This window comes from Octodon degus, unplaced genomic scaffold (genome assembly GCF_000260255.1).
Source record: "Octodon degus isolate 3935 unplaced genomic scaffold, OctDeg1.0 scaffold00037, whole genome shotgun sequence".
In the NCBI taxonomy this organism is placed as follows: Eukaryota; Metazoa; Chordata; class Mammalia; order Rodentia; family Octodontidae; genus Octodon; species Octodon degus.
The window spans coordinates 15,272,990-15,290,182 of record NW_004524613.1 but is presented as its reverse complement, the minus strand read 5'-3'; the positions used below and the strand labels follow the sequence as shown (position 1 = coordinate 15,290,182).

The following is a 17,193-nucleotide window of genomic DNA, read 5'->3' as shown; positions in this document are numbered from 1 at the left end:
CCCCGCGCGCCCGGCCGCCGACCACATGGCCATCGAGGCGCTGCAGACGCCGCCCGCGCCGTCCCGCGAGGCCGAGGTGGCACTGTACCAAGGCTACCACAGCTACGCCGTGCGCACCGGGCCGCCGCAGCCGCCGCCCTTCGAGGATGAACCCGAGCCTGAGCCCAACGTCTCTGGGACCGACTCTGCGCCCCCGTCCCCGGCCACAGCCTTGGCGCAGGAGCCAACGTCCCGAAGCTCTGAACCAGAACCCCAGACCCCCGCCAAGCTGGAGCCCAAGCCTATTGTCCCTAAAGCCGAGCCTAAGGCGAAGGCCCGCAAGACCGAGGCCAGAGGGCTGACCAAGGCGGGGGCCAAGAAGAAGGCTCGCAAGGAGGCAGCGCTGGCTGCGGAGGCTGAGGTGGAGGTGGAGGAGGTGAGACTGTAGGCGTAAGAAGGTACCTAGGTTCTCCGCACCTGAGGCAGGACTGGGCACAGGAGAACTTGGAGTGGGGGAGGGGAGCAGGATAGGATGGGGCTATGACATAGTCCAATGTAGCCTTGGCCTTATCCCAGAGGACGTGGGAGCCCAATGACAAGGGAGGGCCCTCCCACCTGGAGGCAGATATCTTGGCTCCCTCCCATCTGCAGAATTCTCAGGAGCAGCGAGGATGGATGCACCTAGGGTATTCCGGCAATGTGAGCAGCACACCAGCAGCACCTGCTGAGGGTTAGCAAGGAGGGCTTCCTGGGGATGGAGGAAGGGCTCCTAAGGCTAGGGTTCTGGACCTCTCTGCCCCTAGGAGAGAGCGAGGGACTGCAGCAGGGAGCCCTGAGTGCGGCTCCAAGGAACTAGGCAGGACCCTGGGGAGGAGTCAGCAGCCAGGAATGGGGGTGATCTGCATTCCAGACCCACTCTGTGGTTTCTGGACCCTGAGAGCTGGGGTTAATAATTGCCAAGAATCCTTCCAGTTCTCACGGTCTGTGTCCAGGCTGCAGGATGCTGCAGAACAAGCCAGGGGACGCTCTTAGGAGACCTTCAAAAGCTCCTGCCCCCCTCTTCAGCCTCCTTGACGTATCCAGTGGCCCCAGGACTCACACAGCCTCTATCTCCTGATCCAGGTCCCCAACACTGTCCTCATCTGCATGGTGATCCTGTTGAACATCGGCCTGGCCATCCTCTTTGTTCACCTTCTGACCTGACCCTTCTGTACCAGGTGTGTCAGATGAGGGGATGGAGGGAGGGCTCCCTAGGGAAGCGGGACTGAGGGCAGGTGGAGAGGCCTATTATGTTCTGGGCATCTGTTCATGGTTAAGTAAAGCCCATTCCTGGCAGAAGCAGGGCCCCAGAATATGGGTACATACGATCACAACCTCCCGACACTTTGCATGTGCTCACACATACTCTCCACTGGCTCAACATCTGCCGAGCACCTGCTGTCAGGTACATACCAGGGCTCTACTCACTTACTCATTCCCCAGCTGTGCTGGGCTCACCCCTGCCCCAGGCAGTGACAGCAGACCCTTAAGATATGAGCAGCCCATGGTGGGCAAGTCCTATAGCCCACACATCAATCTAAATGGTTCTTGCCGCTGGCCCTGGTGATACACACCTGTAATGCCAGCACTAGGAGGCTGAGGCTGGAGAATTGCCATGAGTTTGAGGCCAACCTGAGCTACATCATGACTTCAAGACCACATAGCAAGATCTTGTCTCAAAAATCCAAAAACTAAATTAATGAATTGCTGCCCTTCCCTAAGTCCCCCATTTATACTTGGTGCACCTGTGTTGGTGAGACCCTCCTGTCTCTGCCCTCCCTCACCCTCTTGCCCCACCTCACACTTTAGGGAGGGAGAAATCCCTGTGTTGTCACTCTGTAAACAATGACATATTAGCCTTGTGGATGCTCTGCTCTGAGGGTTCCCTGTGTTACAGGGGACCTGGGAATCCTCTCTGTAGGCAGTGATGACTTTGAGGCCCTCAAGATGAAAAGCAGTGGGGGAGGAGGAGAGAAGAGAAGAGTGGCCCGGCAAGGGGAAAGCATCCTCGAATGAGCAGACGCAGGCCTGTGTCAGCTGGCCACCAGAGGCCCAGGGACATACCTTCTCTGCGGTGCAGAGAAGACCCAGCCGAGGCCTGTACCCTGCTTGGTGATTGAGCCTCAGAGTGGCCTTTTCCCCTTGCTCACCTGCTCCTGTTCTATCTCTTCAGGGCCAGGAGTTCCACTGAGGAAACCAGGACTCATCTTTTTGCAGTGCCAGGCAGGTGACCAAGGAACACTAGATTCGACCTGCAGCCCCAGGCCCAGCTCACACCATGCCAGACACTTCAGGAACCTCCCGTGGACCCCAGCTGGGTGTCGGGCACCAAAGGAATGGAACACCTGGGAATGCTCAGGAGTGCTCTCCCCGGGGACAGGGGAGGCCGCATGGAGTCCTGGTCTCTGAGCTCCCTGATCTGCTGTCCCCTGTCCTTATCCACTCCCTTGCCTTGCCCCTTGTCACTCCCTCCCTGGGCTTCTGTGTGTCGTAAGTGATGTCACCTAAGCAGGATGTTAGTATTAAATCCCTCCCTCTTCCTCCTACCTCACTCCTATTTTAATCCTCTGCCTGGTGAACCGAGGCCACCCAGGAAGCTGAGGCATTGCTGAAACGTCTCAGACAATGCAGTCTTACCCAGCACACACTGTTGCAGGCTTGTGGATGCTCTAGATGACATGGAGGAAATGACAGATTCAGTTGAACATCCCAGTGCGCAGCGCTCCGCCTTCCTGACCAGCCCAGTTAGCTTCGCTCCTGGCCCAGTGGCCCAGGGAGGCACCCCTGTAATGAGTTGGAGGCTTTCACTAGGAAGCTACTGAACAGGGGCAAAAGGTGGGGTGGGGAGAGCATAAAGTACAGTTGTGAGGCCTCTGCTTTTGAGTGTATCTGAGCCTGCAGCTGGGGGGAACATAAGGCTGCCTGCTTGGGGTTACTGTGCAGCATCTCCGGGGCCAGAGAGCTGCAGCAACTGTGATGCCCTATGAATTGGTTTGTCCCCTCCCAGACCAGGGCCACTGTGGACTCAGGGGAGCATGACACAGAAGTCCTGGCAGTGGGGCAGACACTCCAGCAGGTGCTGAAGAAAAGCATTTCCCAGGAATAGAGGAGCAGTCCTATTCAGCTTGTTTGGCAGAAGATGATACTTGCATGTACTTCACTTACAGGTGTTTGTACCTCACCGAGCCCCTGGCCCTTGGGCCTGGTGAGTGGCATAAGGGCTGAGGGCTTGCAACTCCTGCCCCCAACAGCACGCCAGACAAGGGCTTCCAGCCCCTCCAGGCCCCTGGGAAAGATGTGGCAGTGGCATCCCAGTGGGGGTGGAGGGAGTGGCTGCTCTTCCACCTTTGTTTCTATGGACCTCAGGGGCTTAGGCAAGGAGGGCCAGGTTGTCCTGGGCAACTCAGGACCTGAGCATTTAGGGTCAGCCCTTTCCCTGGTCTTCAGAAACCTTCCTCTCCAGCTCCACACTTGCTGTTTCCAGCCCTGCTGGGGCCTCATGGCCTGGCTGGAATCCCATACTGCCTTTCTGTAGAGAGGAGCCTGCATCCCAGTCAGTCACAGCCCATGGGGCTCTGCATCTGTGTTTGGCTTTTCTGGACTCTTAGGGAATGAGGGGGTGGGGCTAGGTGGGAGCTGCTCAGGGCTGACAGGCTCCAGGCCTCAGCCCTGACTGAGGTCATTGCTCTTGTTTCCTGGGCTTGGTCCAGCATCAGGGACCAGCCTGTGGCTACCAGAGCTGCTGGAACTAATTCAGGACTGGTGTTGGGTGCGGGTTCAAGATGCTGAGTCTGTGCGCTAATAAACCTGCATCTGCTCACAGGCTCAGGTTGGGCTGCTGCGTCTGCTTGTGGGCCCAAGACAAGGGGCTGCTGAGGGTGGGCGGGAGGGTGCTGGGCCTTGTTTGTGCATATCCTTGCTTCTGAGAAAATTCCCATAAAGCTTCAGGGGTAACTGAGGGGCTCCAGGCCTCAAGGTGAACCTCAGGACTACCACAGTAGAGTCTGTTTCTAAAACTGGTTTCCAGAAGCTTCTCTGAGCAACTTTCGGTAGAAGCAAGAGCCTGCCCTGTGACATGACAGTGCCCTGGGCCTCAGTCTTCACTCGGACCCCGTCACTTCTTGGAGCCTCAACCTCCTCATCTATAACACAGGGGTGATAACACTGTCCACCTCCTGGAGTGGTAGTGAGGGGTAAACTTATGTAAAGCTCAGCTGTAGAAAGCAACTGAGAAGTCACAGTACTGTCACTAGTTCTGTCACACGTTGTGTTGCATTTTGATGGAGGAGCCACAAACCCCAAAGGAGTAGACATGACTCAGGCACCAGCTACAGTCACAGAATGCCTCAGAAGGGACCCAGATGCATTCCCACGCTCTAGGGGCCTCAGGGGGAAGGGACCCACCTGTGACACACGCCTCAGATCAGTGGAGGGTCGCAGTTCTCTGGCTTGTGTGGGAGCATGCACTGCCCAGGATGTCATTCCCAGCCAATGTCCACAGCGGGAGATGGAGGGCCAGTGCCTGCCACTTCCAATGGGCCCAAGTTCAATGGTAGTCATCAGAAGTCAGGGTTGTTGCTACAATGCCATAACCAACTCCTGTGTCCCACCTTTCTGTGTCTCCATGGAGACCAAAGTCCTTGCTCCATGATGCGCCTCCCAGGCAGTGCAGTCATGGCAACCCAGTGAAGCAGATCCTGAGTGGCGAAGATGTTTTCCAAATTGTGGGATGACCCTTGGATCTCCAGGAAGGAGGATGGGCTTGGGGGAACCCTGGAGGAGAAGGGAATTGCACTGCTCTGTAGAGGCTCCGATGGAGTTCGCTGAGGGGAAGCAGGCGGGCAGTGCCTGGCCTGCAGACTGGCTAGGCTGGGGGCAGCTGGGAGGGCAAAGTTGTAATCATTGGAAGTCCTGAGAAGACCACTTCCTGAGCCAGGACTGGAGGCGCCCAGAAAGGTAAGGTTGGTTGAGTCGTGCGCCCCCTCGTGGTTCAGTACACAACCATTAAGGCCGTTTTGATAGGACCCTTAAGCTCAAGTGTGACCTGGGACAGCTCTCTGTTACCTGTGTGACATTGTGTCCCCATCCCCCAACCCCTATGTGTGCTTTTTCCTTGATGCTATCCACCATCAGTTCCTTTCCAGGGGCCTTCATGAGGCCACGTGATCCCTGGCTTTCAGCCTTCAATACTGTGGGCTCAGTCAACTGCCTTTGTAAAATTAACCTGCCTCAAGTATTTCTTCATTATGGTAAGGAGCAAGCCATGCTTACTACAGGCAGAGGACCCAAGCTAGAACCAACCCAAGGAAATGGTGCGTAGGGTGGGATGTGGGAGGGTTCGATGTGGGAGCAAGACCATCTCCACACGTCTGTGTGTGGCCTATGATTCTCTAGGGAAGGGCCTGCTGTTTGAGGGGTTCACCCTTCCCCAGAAGGGGTTCCTGGATGATGATTGCAGTGGAGCCATGTGGTGCATATTCCTAGTACATGGAAAAGCTTTTCCAATCTGGAAAATTTTGGATAGCGTTTGATTTTTCTGGAGGGCAGCCTGCCTAATGTGGGCTGTAGTTTTTGCATGAGGATAGTGTTTTCTGGTCAAGTAATGAGGAACAAAATCAAGTTTGCAATTACCAATTAGTGGCTGGGAGCTATCAATTATCCAGGCTCACAATATTGGGGATGCAGCGTCACTGGGCTCATGATTCTGTATGATGGTGGTTGGGGTGAGGCACAGCTGGGAGGTGATAATTTAGGTCAAGCTGGCTTAGCTCCACAGGAGTCCACTCGTGTCTGGAGCCAGCTGCTGAAGTTAGGGACAGCTGCTTCCAGACATCAGCTGACCACCTGCTCTTCTCCGCAGGGTCTGCCAAGACCCACGGGCTGGTTGGGCTCCTCATCATGGCAGTAGGGTCCCAAAGACAGGGAGAAAGCAAGCCCTAAGGGTAAGCACTTTTTCAGTCTCTGACTGCATCATGTTTGCCACTATTCTACCAGCCAGAGCCAAGTCCTGTGACCAAGCACGAAGTCATTGCCAGAAGTGTGAACCAAACTAGGACTATTCCCACAAGCTATATAAGATACCAAGCAATGGCGGACACCAGGTTTTCTCTACAATAACAATACTTGAGGCCAAGAACTGTATAAAGGAAAGAGTTTAGCTTACAGTTTTGGGGGCTGAAGCTCTAAAATCAGGGAGTCCCATCCCTTCATCCTGTGGTGAGAGGGCCTCAGAAAATGCTGAAGCGATCACATGGCTAACGAAGCCAGAGGGACTCAATGGTCAGGCCTCCTCTTAATATTAACCCAAAACTAACTGGAGTCTCCGAAGAAGAATATGTCTTACAGTGGAAGACATATCTACAAAGTCCCATCTACAAAATCCCTTCCCACTGGGCCTCACCTTGTAAAGTTTCCATCCCCTCCACTCTGCCACCCTGGGGACCAAACCTCCAGCACACAAACCTTCAGGAGACTTAACTAGATCCAAACCATCCTACCTCCCTGCTTCAGACACTGAATTAAATGAAGCTTATCCTTGTATATAAGGAGAAGGGTCCAGAATGTGATAGACACTCAGCGCTGTCATTATTATCAGTGTTATTATTATTTAACATCACCATTCCTATCAGAGGGGCCAGAGGTTCAGTCACAGAGTAGTTGAGGACCAGAAAAAAAAAATTGACAGGTGTAGCTTAAATTATGTGTCTCAAAAACTTGTGCGTAGAAAATGTTATTTTTAGTATGAGAAATTTATGTAAAATTTTAGGCACGCAAAGCAGTAGTACATACTGATTTTTCACATTTATATCTGTGGTAAGTTATTCTTTAATAGGAAATGGAAATGATGAATAAGCTCAGGTCAGGCTATCTAAACAGAAGGGTGGGGTCTGGGTAGAAAGGCAGCAGGGGGACCCCCCTTCTAACTCTGTACTGTGCGGAGATCTGACCAAGGCGTGGCTGAGATTAGTGAAGATTGCTCAGCCGACAGTCAAATTCTTTTGTGTACAATTCATTTGCCTAAGATATTTCAGAAGAAATAGAAACTGTTTTTAACCACGGATTTCTAAAAATAAGCAGTTTGTCCATTGGGGATTGGTTTTTACAATATGCATCACAGTGACCAGCTATGTATCACCGTGACAAGGAGCTTATAAGAAACGAAAGCAACAGTAGCTGTTAGCGGAACTATTTCCTGGCAATTAACAAACTGAAGTATACTGGCTGGAGTCGGAGGTGTGTTTGAGGCCCAGCAAAAAAGCAAGTGAGTGGGCTCCTGTGGAGCTGAGCCCTGCTACTAAGCGAAAAAGGGACTCCAAACCCAGGCTTCCAGTCTGGGGAAAGCTTCCAGTCTTTATGGGGTCAGACGCTACCAATCTAAGGTGCCTCCCACCATCATTCTCTCTGGTGTCAACCGTCTGTGCAATCCCTCTAAGCTTAAGCCTGGACACTCATTAGCATGGTGTTTGGTTTACAGTCAACCAAAGGAGAGAAGGGAAATGTTCGCACAACTCCTCTGATTTAGGATTATGGAAGCATGGGTAATCATGAGGGTGGTGTGATGTGCACAGGCGAACCAAGGGGAAGGAGTGACTCCTTTGCTTCTAATTGTACTACCAACATGATGCCACAAGGAGAAAATTCCAGGTTACATAAGAAACGAGTAAATTTTGTGTTTGGACTCGGGTCATATCCTTATGCATATGCAAATATTCCCAAATCCAAAACTCTTCTGATCTTGGCAGAGGGACTCAAGTTAGACATGAAATTAATTTACATTTCATACACACCTTCTCCACATAAGCCAGAGGCAATTTTATGTGTTATTTATTTTTGTACATCTGCATGTTGACTGTAACATGAAGCCAAGCGTGGAATTTTCCACGTGGGTGACATGATAGCATTCAGAATGTTTTGGATTTTGAAACATTGTGAATTTAATGTCTTCTCATTAAGGATGTTCAACTTGTAGCTGTGTTCTCTACTCGAACTTGTCTCAGCAAGACGGAGATCTTCCCTGACACCTTAACCAGGAATCAAGTGCTGAGCTGAGGGTTTTATCCTATGACCTCATTTCCCCCTCCCACTGCTTCAGTCTGCTTTCTGTTACTTTGCCTGGGTACCACAGTCCGGGATTTTATCAAGAAGAGAGGTATATTTAGCTCCCAGTTCTAAGACTGGGAAGTTGGGCACATTGTGCAGGCCTCATGATGCAGTGGAGGAGATCCCACGGTGAGACAGTGAATGTGCGTCAGCCTAGGTCCCTCTGCCTCTTTTTACTTCTGTCTTGTCATGGTGCTGGAGACTCCAAAGCAGGGGCTCGTTCATGCTGGGCAAGCACCCCAGCACTGCGCTACACTCCTGTGCCCTCTTACAAGGCTACTAATACCAACCTGGAGGCTTTCATGCCTTCATGTAACCCTAATTCCTCCTCAGAGCCCCACTCTGGAGTAGACTGGAGCCCTACCTCCAGTCCCATTAACATTTGAATTGGGACAGTAAGTTTCCAACTTGCTATCTTTTGAAATCACAGATGCTCCCAGCAAGCCAGGATAACTAAACCTCCCTCTCCAGGCCTACTGTGCAAATGAGGGTGCTGAGGTTGGAAGCGGCCTCAGGGCTGCTGGTCCACAGTTGTGTGCTCTGCAGGCCTCTGGTCCTGAAAGTGCCCAAGGTACCTGCCAGCTGAGGGGGATGGGAACAACCACAATGGGTCAAATTCTCAAGGATGTGTTGGAGCAGAACTTGGAGGTCTTGGCGGGCTGGATAAAGAACTTGAGGTTCAGTAGGCCAAGCCCCAAGTGGCCACCATGTGCTACGGCAGCAAGGGCCGCATCTGCTTCATGAGAAGCTGGGTATGACGGTCTGTCCTGGGTGTGCTGTGCCCATTTCAGTTGGAGCAATGAGTGTCGATACCAAGACAGCCCTTGACAGGCTCTAGGTTGTGGAAGTAGAGACCTTTTGCTATTACTGTCTGCCTGTCTGCCTGTCTGTCTGTCTGTCTATCATGGTGCTGGCAGCCACAGCCAACCAGCCAGGGTCAGGGTGCAAATTAGAGGAAGTCGCCTTTTCCTCCAATAATTTAAAGTCAGTGCATCATTTCAGAACATGAATGGTCAGAGGCAGCCTTGGGGATGCTACACTGAGGTGGGACAGTCTCTCCTTGTGCACTGGGTGACAGCAGCCCTGGCCAGAGGGGAGCAGTGGAAGGAGAGGAAAAGGGGCTCTGGCACTGGGGTGAGCACAGCAGGATCCAGCCTGTTAACTGTGGTTTCATAAGCTGACTTCATCATAATGCACACCAGTAAAACCTACAGATGATTGATAAATGCAAACAGAGGAGTGAATCTTCAAAAATGAGGCTTAAAAAGCACAAAGGTAAAAAAAAAAAAAAAAAGCACAAAGGTTAACAGGATGTGCATCCATCAAATTATGGAACAGCATCTTGATTTATGGCAATGAAAGTCAGAAGAATGGTTAGCAGAAGTGAAGGCAGGAGGAGGGTAGAGGTACAGATGACGAAGGGCACCTGGGCAGCTTCAGGGTGATGGTGAGCTGGGCTGTATTGATCCGGGCAGTGGCTATAGAGGTGTAGATGTGAAAATCCACCAGTGAAGACAAAGCAAGCAAACAAAAAGCTCTCCTTTTTGATCCGTGTCTAGAGGGTATGCAACATGCAAGAAATCAAGCAAATGTCTGGTGAGATAGCTCAGCAGACTAAGCACCTGCTTAGGCAAGCACAGGGACTGGGGTTGGATCCCTGGCACCACATGCTGTGCCAGCCCAGCCATGGAGACTGGGCATGGTGGCACACACCTGTAATCCCAGCTCTGGGGAGGCTGAAAATAGGAGGATCACCATTAGTCCAAGCTGCATAGTGAGATCTTGTAACACATACATTAAAAATCAAAAACAAAAACACAAAACAAAGAAAAAAAACAGGTAAATCTTAAGCTGCTTCCTCCAGGCAAACTCAGCTACACACACAGGTGCCCACGTGCTCCCCAATCCCAGCAGCAGGGGCGCAGTATGTCACTCTGAGGTGACTATGCCAAGCTCGGAGTCTGGAGTGCAGGTGAGGCTTGGGGTGGACATGGTCTCCCAAGTGTACAACATGGCTGGGGCTACCGGGTAGGTAGGCGAGGGGTCTACTCTGCTGCTCCAGGAGCCAGTCGGGAGTCTGAGAATCTACTTCTGCCACTCACATGAGTTAGTACACGTTGCCCATGTTGTCTTTAGAGGAAGCATCCTTTTCTGCAGCATCCAACCTAGATACCTGTACAGTCATGTCTTGTCTGCCTGACTCCAAAAACTACCCCCAAAGGCCTCAGAGTCATAGGTAACGCTTGCCACTTGACTCAGGTTATTGCTTCTGACTCCAGGGAAGATCCTAGTGGGAGGGCCATGCATACCTCAAGTGAGGTTGGAGGTCAGCACCAAGCGGCCAGCATCCTTCGTGGTCCTTGGTAAAGCATCTGGTATCTCCATGCTTCTGTGGTGTCCTCCAGGCTGGTCCTGTGACACCTCCTCACCCCCCGTCTTGGTTACTCTTCTCTCATTGCTGGGACAAAAATGCCCGATAGCCAAAATTAAGGAAGGAAAGATTTATTTAGCTCACAGTTTGTAGAAGTTTCAGTCCATACTCAGCTGGCTCCAAGGCAGAGTGGCACATGGCAGAGAGCAGCAGTTCACGGTGGCAGAAGACAGCAAAAGAGCAAAAGGGAGGAGTAGCAGCAACAATGGCTCCAGAGAGAAAGCCTGTCTCCCTTATGTTGCATTCCGACTATCTGCCCCAGGCCGGGTACAGTACTCACACTTTCATAATCCCAGCAGCACTCACACCCATCATCCTGGCCCTGGATCATGAATGAATCACGAAGTCTAGAAGTCCACCCCACGACTGCATGAGGCTTTGCGGGGGCAACTAGACACAAACCATAATGTCTCCTTTAACGAAACAGCTCTCTACCCCTGGGGGTAAAGATGGGGATTGTGGGGTTGGCGGTGGAATGGGGAGGGGATTCCCTCCAGGGACACTGGACAATCTCTGGGTGTCTTAGTTACTTTTCTGGCTGCTGGGAGAAAAGATCTGACACCTGCAGCCTAATGGTGGCGGGTGGGTGGGGGAGGCTTATTTTGGGTCATGTTTCTGTCCTCGCTTGGCCAACTTCAAAGAAGAAATAGGCAAGGTGGGAGAAATCTGCTTATATCAAGGACACTGGGATGCAGAGAGCAAAGGGAGGAGCTGGGGAGGCTCAGGTTCCCTTCAGGTCACCTCCGCTTCTGACCAGACCCTACCTCTTAATGCCAAGCCAGCTATAGCTGGCTGTATGCCCTGCTACCCAATCATATTCCACAGGTCCCACCTCTGAGTGCATGAGGCTTTGTGTGAACATCCTGGTGGAGGAAGTAATGGTCACCTGGGAGCACCCCGCTGAACTGAATCAGTACTGGGGGTGCAAGGCACCCCTGACGATCATTGCCCGCAGCATAAGAGGAGAACTGGAGGGGAAGGTGGGGAGCTGTTGGTTCTCCTGGAGGAGCTTGCCATGCTGGTTTTCTTGATAAGAACTCAATGTTCTCATCATGTGAGGAGCTCAGGTCCTCACTGTCACTGAGGATGGCTGCAGTTCTTTAGGGAGCTCTGGCGTGTACCTTGAGTGTCACTTTCTGGCTCCAGTGCAGATCCCTCAGCCTGCTGGCACAGGTCCCTCATCCAACTGGTGCAGACTTTCTAGCTTCCACCACTGGCCTCCGGGCCTTTTCAGTGCAGATCCTTGATATAGACTGCACAAGACATTGTCATGTGCTCTGGCCTCCAGCTGGACCCATGGAGGACGCTGCCACGGGCTCTAGGTCTTCAGCTGGACTCCTACAGGACACTGCCATGGGACCCAGGCCCTCAGCTAGATTCTTGTTTGTGGACAGATCTCCCACACTCTTGCATTTGACTCTTGGGATGAAAATTACAAAATAATCCTATAAGTTATGTGTTCTGCATTAAATCTTTTCCCTTGTGAACCCTGACTACAGTAATCCTACTATACTGTAACAGGAATATTGCACTTGTTGTCCCTGAAGGTCATGCTACTGATATCTAGAGGTAGGAGGCCAGGTTTGGTTTTTTTTTTGTTTTTAATTTATTTTATTTGTGTGTGTGTGTGTGTGTGTGTGTGGCCAGCTCAACCCACAGGGGGCGGGGCTGACTGGCATGTGGTGCTGGGGGATTGAACCGCGGTCCCTGTGCTTTGTGAAGTTTGTTCCAAGTAGGTGCTTTAGACCACTGAGCCATCTTACCAGCCCCAGGAGGCCAGGTTTTCCACTACAACATAAAAGCAGCCACCTCCCCAGATTCCCTGTCCTCACCAAGTGCCATTCAGTGTCACTTGGCCAGGAACTTGTGGCGGGTGGCACAGCATTGGAGCACCATAGCAACTTCCCACCAACAGGGTGGCTTTAAACTGCAGAAATTTGATTTCTGGAGGCTCAAAGTCTGAAAGCGAGGGGTCAGCAGGGTCAGTTCCTCCTGGAGTCGGGAGCATGAGTCTGCTCCACATTTCTCTAGGTGCCTGCCCAGTGGCTGCTGGCCAGTCTTGGTGTTCCACAGCTTGTGTCAACGTCCATAGTGACCTCCCTCTTTACATGGCTTTCTCCCTGCATATGTGTGTGTCCTCTACTCGCCTGATAAGTCACTGGATTTCGGGCCATCCTACTCTAGTAATTAGACTGCATAGATCCTGCCGCAAATAAAGCTACATTCTGAGGTTCTAGGTGGACATGAATGTTGGGAAGGGGGCACATTCAATCCACTGTTCCATGGAAGAAATCCAGTGCCCCTGAGGCCACCATGCTGTGAGGAAGCTCAAGCTGGCCCTACAGGAAGGTTGCATAGGTGGAGAGAGATCTGCACAATTCACCCCTAGATATTCCTTACCACTATCCCAGCTGAGTTGGGAGAAAAGCAATCTCGGACCACTCAGCCCCAGCTATCCTAGAGCTCCCTCCAGCCACAGGGGACAGAACCATCCTGTCATCCCACAGAACCATGAAACACAATGAATAATTTTTAAGCCATAAATTTTGGGGCATTTAATGATCCAGCCATAGATAACTGGCGTGGCTGCGAGGGACAGGATTTTCCACTTCTGACAGGCTCAATGACTTCTTCTCTCAGATCTCTGGAGATACAGTCTTTGAAATGAAAGGGTTGAAGGCATTCCGAGCAAAAAAAAAAAAAAAACCAAAAAAACACTTCTGCCATGAAATGAAAGGGTTTACCAATCTCTTACAGATACCAGCCAAACAAAGGACCAGGTCCTCAGAAATTCCTACAACTCGCGGCAGGAGGGCTGGGTGACACTTGGAAATGCATCCACTGGGCCTGGAGCTCAGGGTGTCTTCATAACGCTGGTGGGGGGAGGGGGAAGCACGTGCTGTTTGCATTGAACCTGTGCTGGCGACACATAGGAGGGGCGGAACAACACAGAGCAAGGGGGCTTTGGGGTTAGGAGGGTGTCCACCAGGAGTAATTGCTGCTTTGGCATCAGCAGGGTTAGCAGTCCAGACTTTACAGGACGTCCACCTCAGTGGGATTTAAGTCAAGGGTTCAAGGTATATTTGAGAACGTGAGTAGCGTTTTTGTTGCCCCCCCCCCAGCTGTTCTCTGATTCAAGTGCCCTCAGTAAGTTCAGGACCTGCAAGGACTTTTCTTCCATCAAGGGGCTGGGGCCTGGCTGTTCAGTTCTTTTGCCTCAGAAGCCTGCATGGGGAGCCGGAGCAGGAGGCCGGGCGGCTGGCCACTCCACCAGACAACCTTCCCAACTTTGTGCTGGGCTTCTGCTCAACACCAAGCCTGTCTCCGGGAGCGATGCCAGGCCCCGGAAACCCAGCTAATTAATTAGTCACATGGTACTTTTCTGGGAGCAGGTCTGCTGGTAGTTGGTTCTGGCTTATCAGATGAATCGTTAAAATTAGTGGGCCAGATTGTCTGCACCCACTTTGGAAGACAGTTTGGCAGTTTTTCCTGAAGTATATCTACCCTATGATCCAGTATTTTCACTCCCACGTATTTACCCAAAATAAACGAAAACATATGTCCAGAAAGACTTGCGCAAGTATGTTCATCGCAGCTTTAGACATCGTTGCCAAAACCCAGAAACAGCACATATGACTGTCAGCAAAATGTGCTCCATCCATTACAGTGGAGTCCTACTCAGGAATAACACAGAGCAAATTACGGATTCGCAGGCAGAAACACGGATTAATTTAAAATCCATTGCATTAAGCAGATACATAGATAATACCTACTGATGCTTCTGTTTATATGAAATTAATTCTAGAAAAGGCCAAAGCAGAGTGACAGAAAAATCACGCAGCTGCTACTTGGGGCAGTAGGGTTAGGGATAGGTTGGAAGGGGTGTGATGGGACTGTTGTGTGTGGTAACTGGGGTGGTGGTATACTTGTCAAAACGCATCAATCCAGGCTGGGGAGATGGCTCAGTAGAATAAGCGCTTCCCTGGCAAGTGCAAGGGCCTGAGTTCAATCCCCAGTTCCAAAAAAAAAAAAAAAGCCCACAAACCCTCATCAATCCAAGCTGGGCACAGTAGCGTACGCCTGTAATCCCAGAACTGAGGGAGGCGGAGGCAGGAGGATCCTAAATTTGAGTCACATTTGGGTAACTTAGTGAAACTGTCTCAAAATAAATAAATAAAAAAGGTGGGGCTGTATCTCAGTGGTAGAGCCCTCCTGAGGTCTATCTCCCATGCCAAAAAACAATAAAATATAAAATAAAGGAACTAAGGGCTTCAGGGAAAAGTTTACAGTTCAGCTGGTTACACGGTGGGGATACTTTGGTCCTCCCTCTGCTGGGGACAGCCCAGCGAGCTCGGGGTGGGGTCTCTCACCAAGGCAGCCCTTACTTTGTGGGCTCCTTGCTCTCTCCCGGCCTTGAGGATGCAGGAAGTCAGCTCTGTAGCCCAGCAGTAGCGAGAGGGTGGGCAGAGGGGTGCGGCTGGAGGAGGACCCCGTGGGGGTGATGAGGGCGAGAAAGTGTCCTCCAGCCCAAGTGGCCCCAGGCCGTCCTGTCCAGGGAGAAAAAGAAGATTCTCATCCTCACCTCCTCTGTCGTACAGATCACCCTTCCAGGGCACTTTTCATTTAAAAGTGAAGTCTGGGTGGAGCAATGCGTAAGCCGAGGGAAGACTGCTCCCGTGAAATTCCCAGCACCCCCTGGAGGTCTTTCCCACCGGGAATCCAACCCAGAGTAGATGCTCCCTACGGCTACCCAATAGGGGAAAAATTGTGCTGGTGCACACCTGTAATCCCAGCACTCTGGGAGCCTGGGGCAGGAGGGTCACAAAAGTTCAGCCCCAGCCCGGGGAACTAAGTGACCCATTCTGAGTTTGTTTCAAGGTGGAGCGAAGCGGAAGGAGGGGCAAGTGGGTGCCGGGATAGTTCAGTGTGAAGACACGGGGTTCAGTCCCCTAGAACTAACTAAATAACTAAATAATAACAACAGGGCGTCCTCCTGTCTCTCCTGTTTATATGAGAGCAAGATGTTGTTGGGCAGCATGGGGCTGGGTTGTTCTGGGCTGGTGAGCACGTTAGGGTAGTGCCCAGAACATCCTAGGAGTATGGTCAGTGTGTACGAAGGGTACCACATGCTGGTGGTGTCATACGCCTTATTAAATTATGGAGCTGCTCCGTGGGGCTGTAGTGGTGGTAACGCTAAGTACGGAAGCTCAGCGTGCAGGTGAAGGTGCAGGAAACGTGCGCTTGCTTGTGTCAGAACGAAACTTAGTCACCCTGCAGTTCTTAATTTTGACCAGTAGGGGGCACTAGTACTCCACAATGAGCGCCGTCATAACCGCTCTGGAAGCAGGCCTTTTTTGTTATTTTTTAATAATTACCATCATTATTTTATGTGATTCAACCCACTAGTAATAGCTACTATTAATTTCACGCACTTTATTATGTTCCAGGTCCCTGCCCTAGGCATGTTACGCGGGGTTTTTTTCATGCCTTCCCCACGACCGTTCTTGGATCAGAGACAAGACTGCTACCCAGAGAAGAAGCTACGACTCGAAACCACGTCTGTGTTCCTATTCTGAAGCCCACCTTCAGCCACCTGCTCCACGCGGGGCGCGAGCGGGGTGTGGGCGGCTGCATTTGGCTGACTGTCTTGCGCTGTGCGTAGCTAGGAGGGTGCCGTAGAGCGTACTGTACCAAATTTAAGTGCTTTTTGGCAGGGCAGCCGCTTTCCATTACTCCCTCCCTCCTGAGCCCTATCCTGTCTCCTCCCTGTGTTCCTGTTACCTGCTGTCCCTGATGCCATCTGAATCTGCAGCTCCATTTGAGCTTAGTTTCTTGATCCCGTTTATACTAACAACACTCTGTGGATTAGAGCTGAGGGAAGCTTGGGGGTTCCCGGAGCAGGCAGGAAAGATGATTCGTGGGGTGGCTCAATGTCATGCTAGAGCTGTGGGGTGGCGGCCCTGTCCTGTGGTATCTACACCTGACCCATTCGTGTCACTTCTGCCAGCAGCATGCATGGCACCTGGCAAGGGGCATGGATTCCCTGGAGGACCAGGGAGGAGCTGGAGGTGAGGTGTGGCTCAGTTTGCTTCACAGCTGCCTCTTAGGGAGGTATTGGCGGCGCTCTGAGCCACACAGGGTCCGTCCACTCTGGTTTGTGTCTTTTCTCTTTTGTCTGACCTGTGACCCACTGATTGGACTGATCCCCACCTCTCTAATCGCTTCTGTGCACCCCATCTGGTATGGATCTAGTGGTGCGCTCCCAAATCCACATGTTGAGGTCCTAACGCCCAGGATCTCAGAATTCATAATTGAGTTTGGAGGTGAGGCCTTCAGGGAGGTTGTTAGGTTATATGGATGGATTGGGATCTGCCCTGCATGGTTTCCTCGTTAGAGGAAATCTGAAGAAACAGAGAGATGCTAGGGGAATGTGCCCAGTGAGGGCCAACCATGTAAGGACACGGTGAGAAGGTGCCACCTGCCAGCCAAGGAGAGAGGCCTCAGAAGGAGCCAGCCTGCCAGGGATAGAGCTCAGGGGGGCAGCACCTGCCGGGCAAGCATGAGGTCCTGAGTGTGATTCCTGGTACCACGGCAGAGGTGGGCAGGCGGGCTGTGGGTGGCCAACCTTCTGGAAGGGGGTGGGG

General features: G+C 51.9%; 1 protein-coding gene across 1 annotated transcript in view; it reads left to right on the top strand.

Moving 5' to 3' along the window:
• Jph2 (junctophilin 2) overlaps positions 1 to 3,846 on the top strand; it is a 74,304-nt gene extending 70,458 nt beyond the window's left edge. Inside the window, exons 4-6 of the mRNA XM_023714789.1 lie at positions 1 to 415; positions 1,102 to 1,196; positions 2,192 to 3,846. The exon at positions 1 to 415 is cut by the window's left edge and continues 340 nt beyond it. Of these exons, the coding sequence (XP_023570557.1) occupies positions 1 to 415; positions 1,102 to 1,182 (496 nt within the window). The 3' untranslated portion in view covers positions 1,183 to 1,196; positions 2,192 to 3,846. The remainder of the gene's footprint in view (positions 416 to 1,101; positions 1,197 to 2,191) is intronic.
• Positions 3,847 to 17,193: the final 13,347 nt, after the last annotated feature.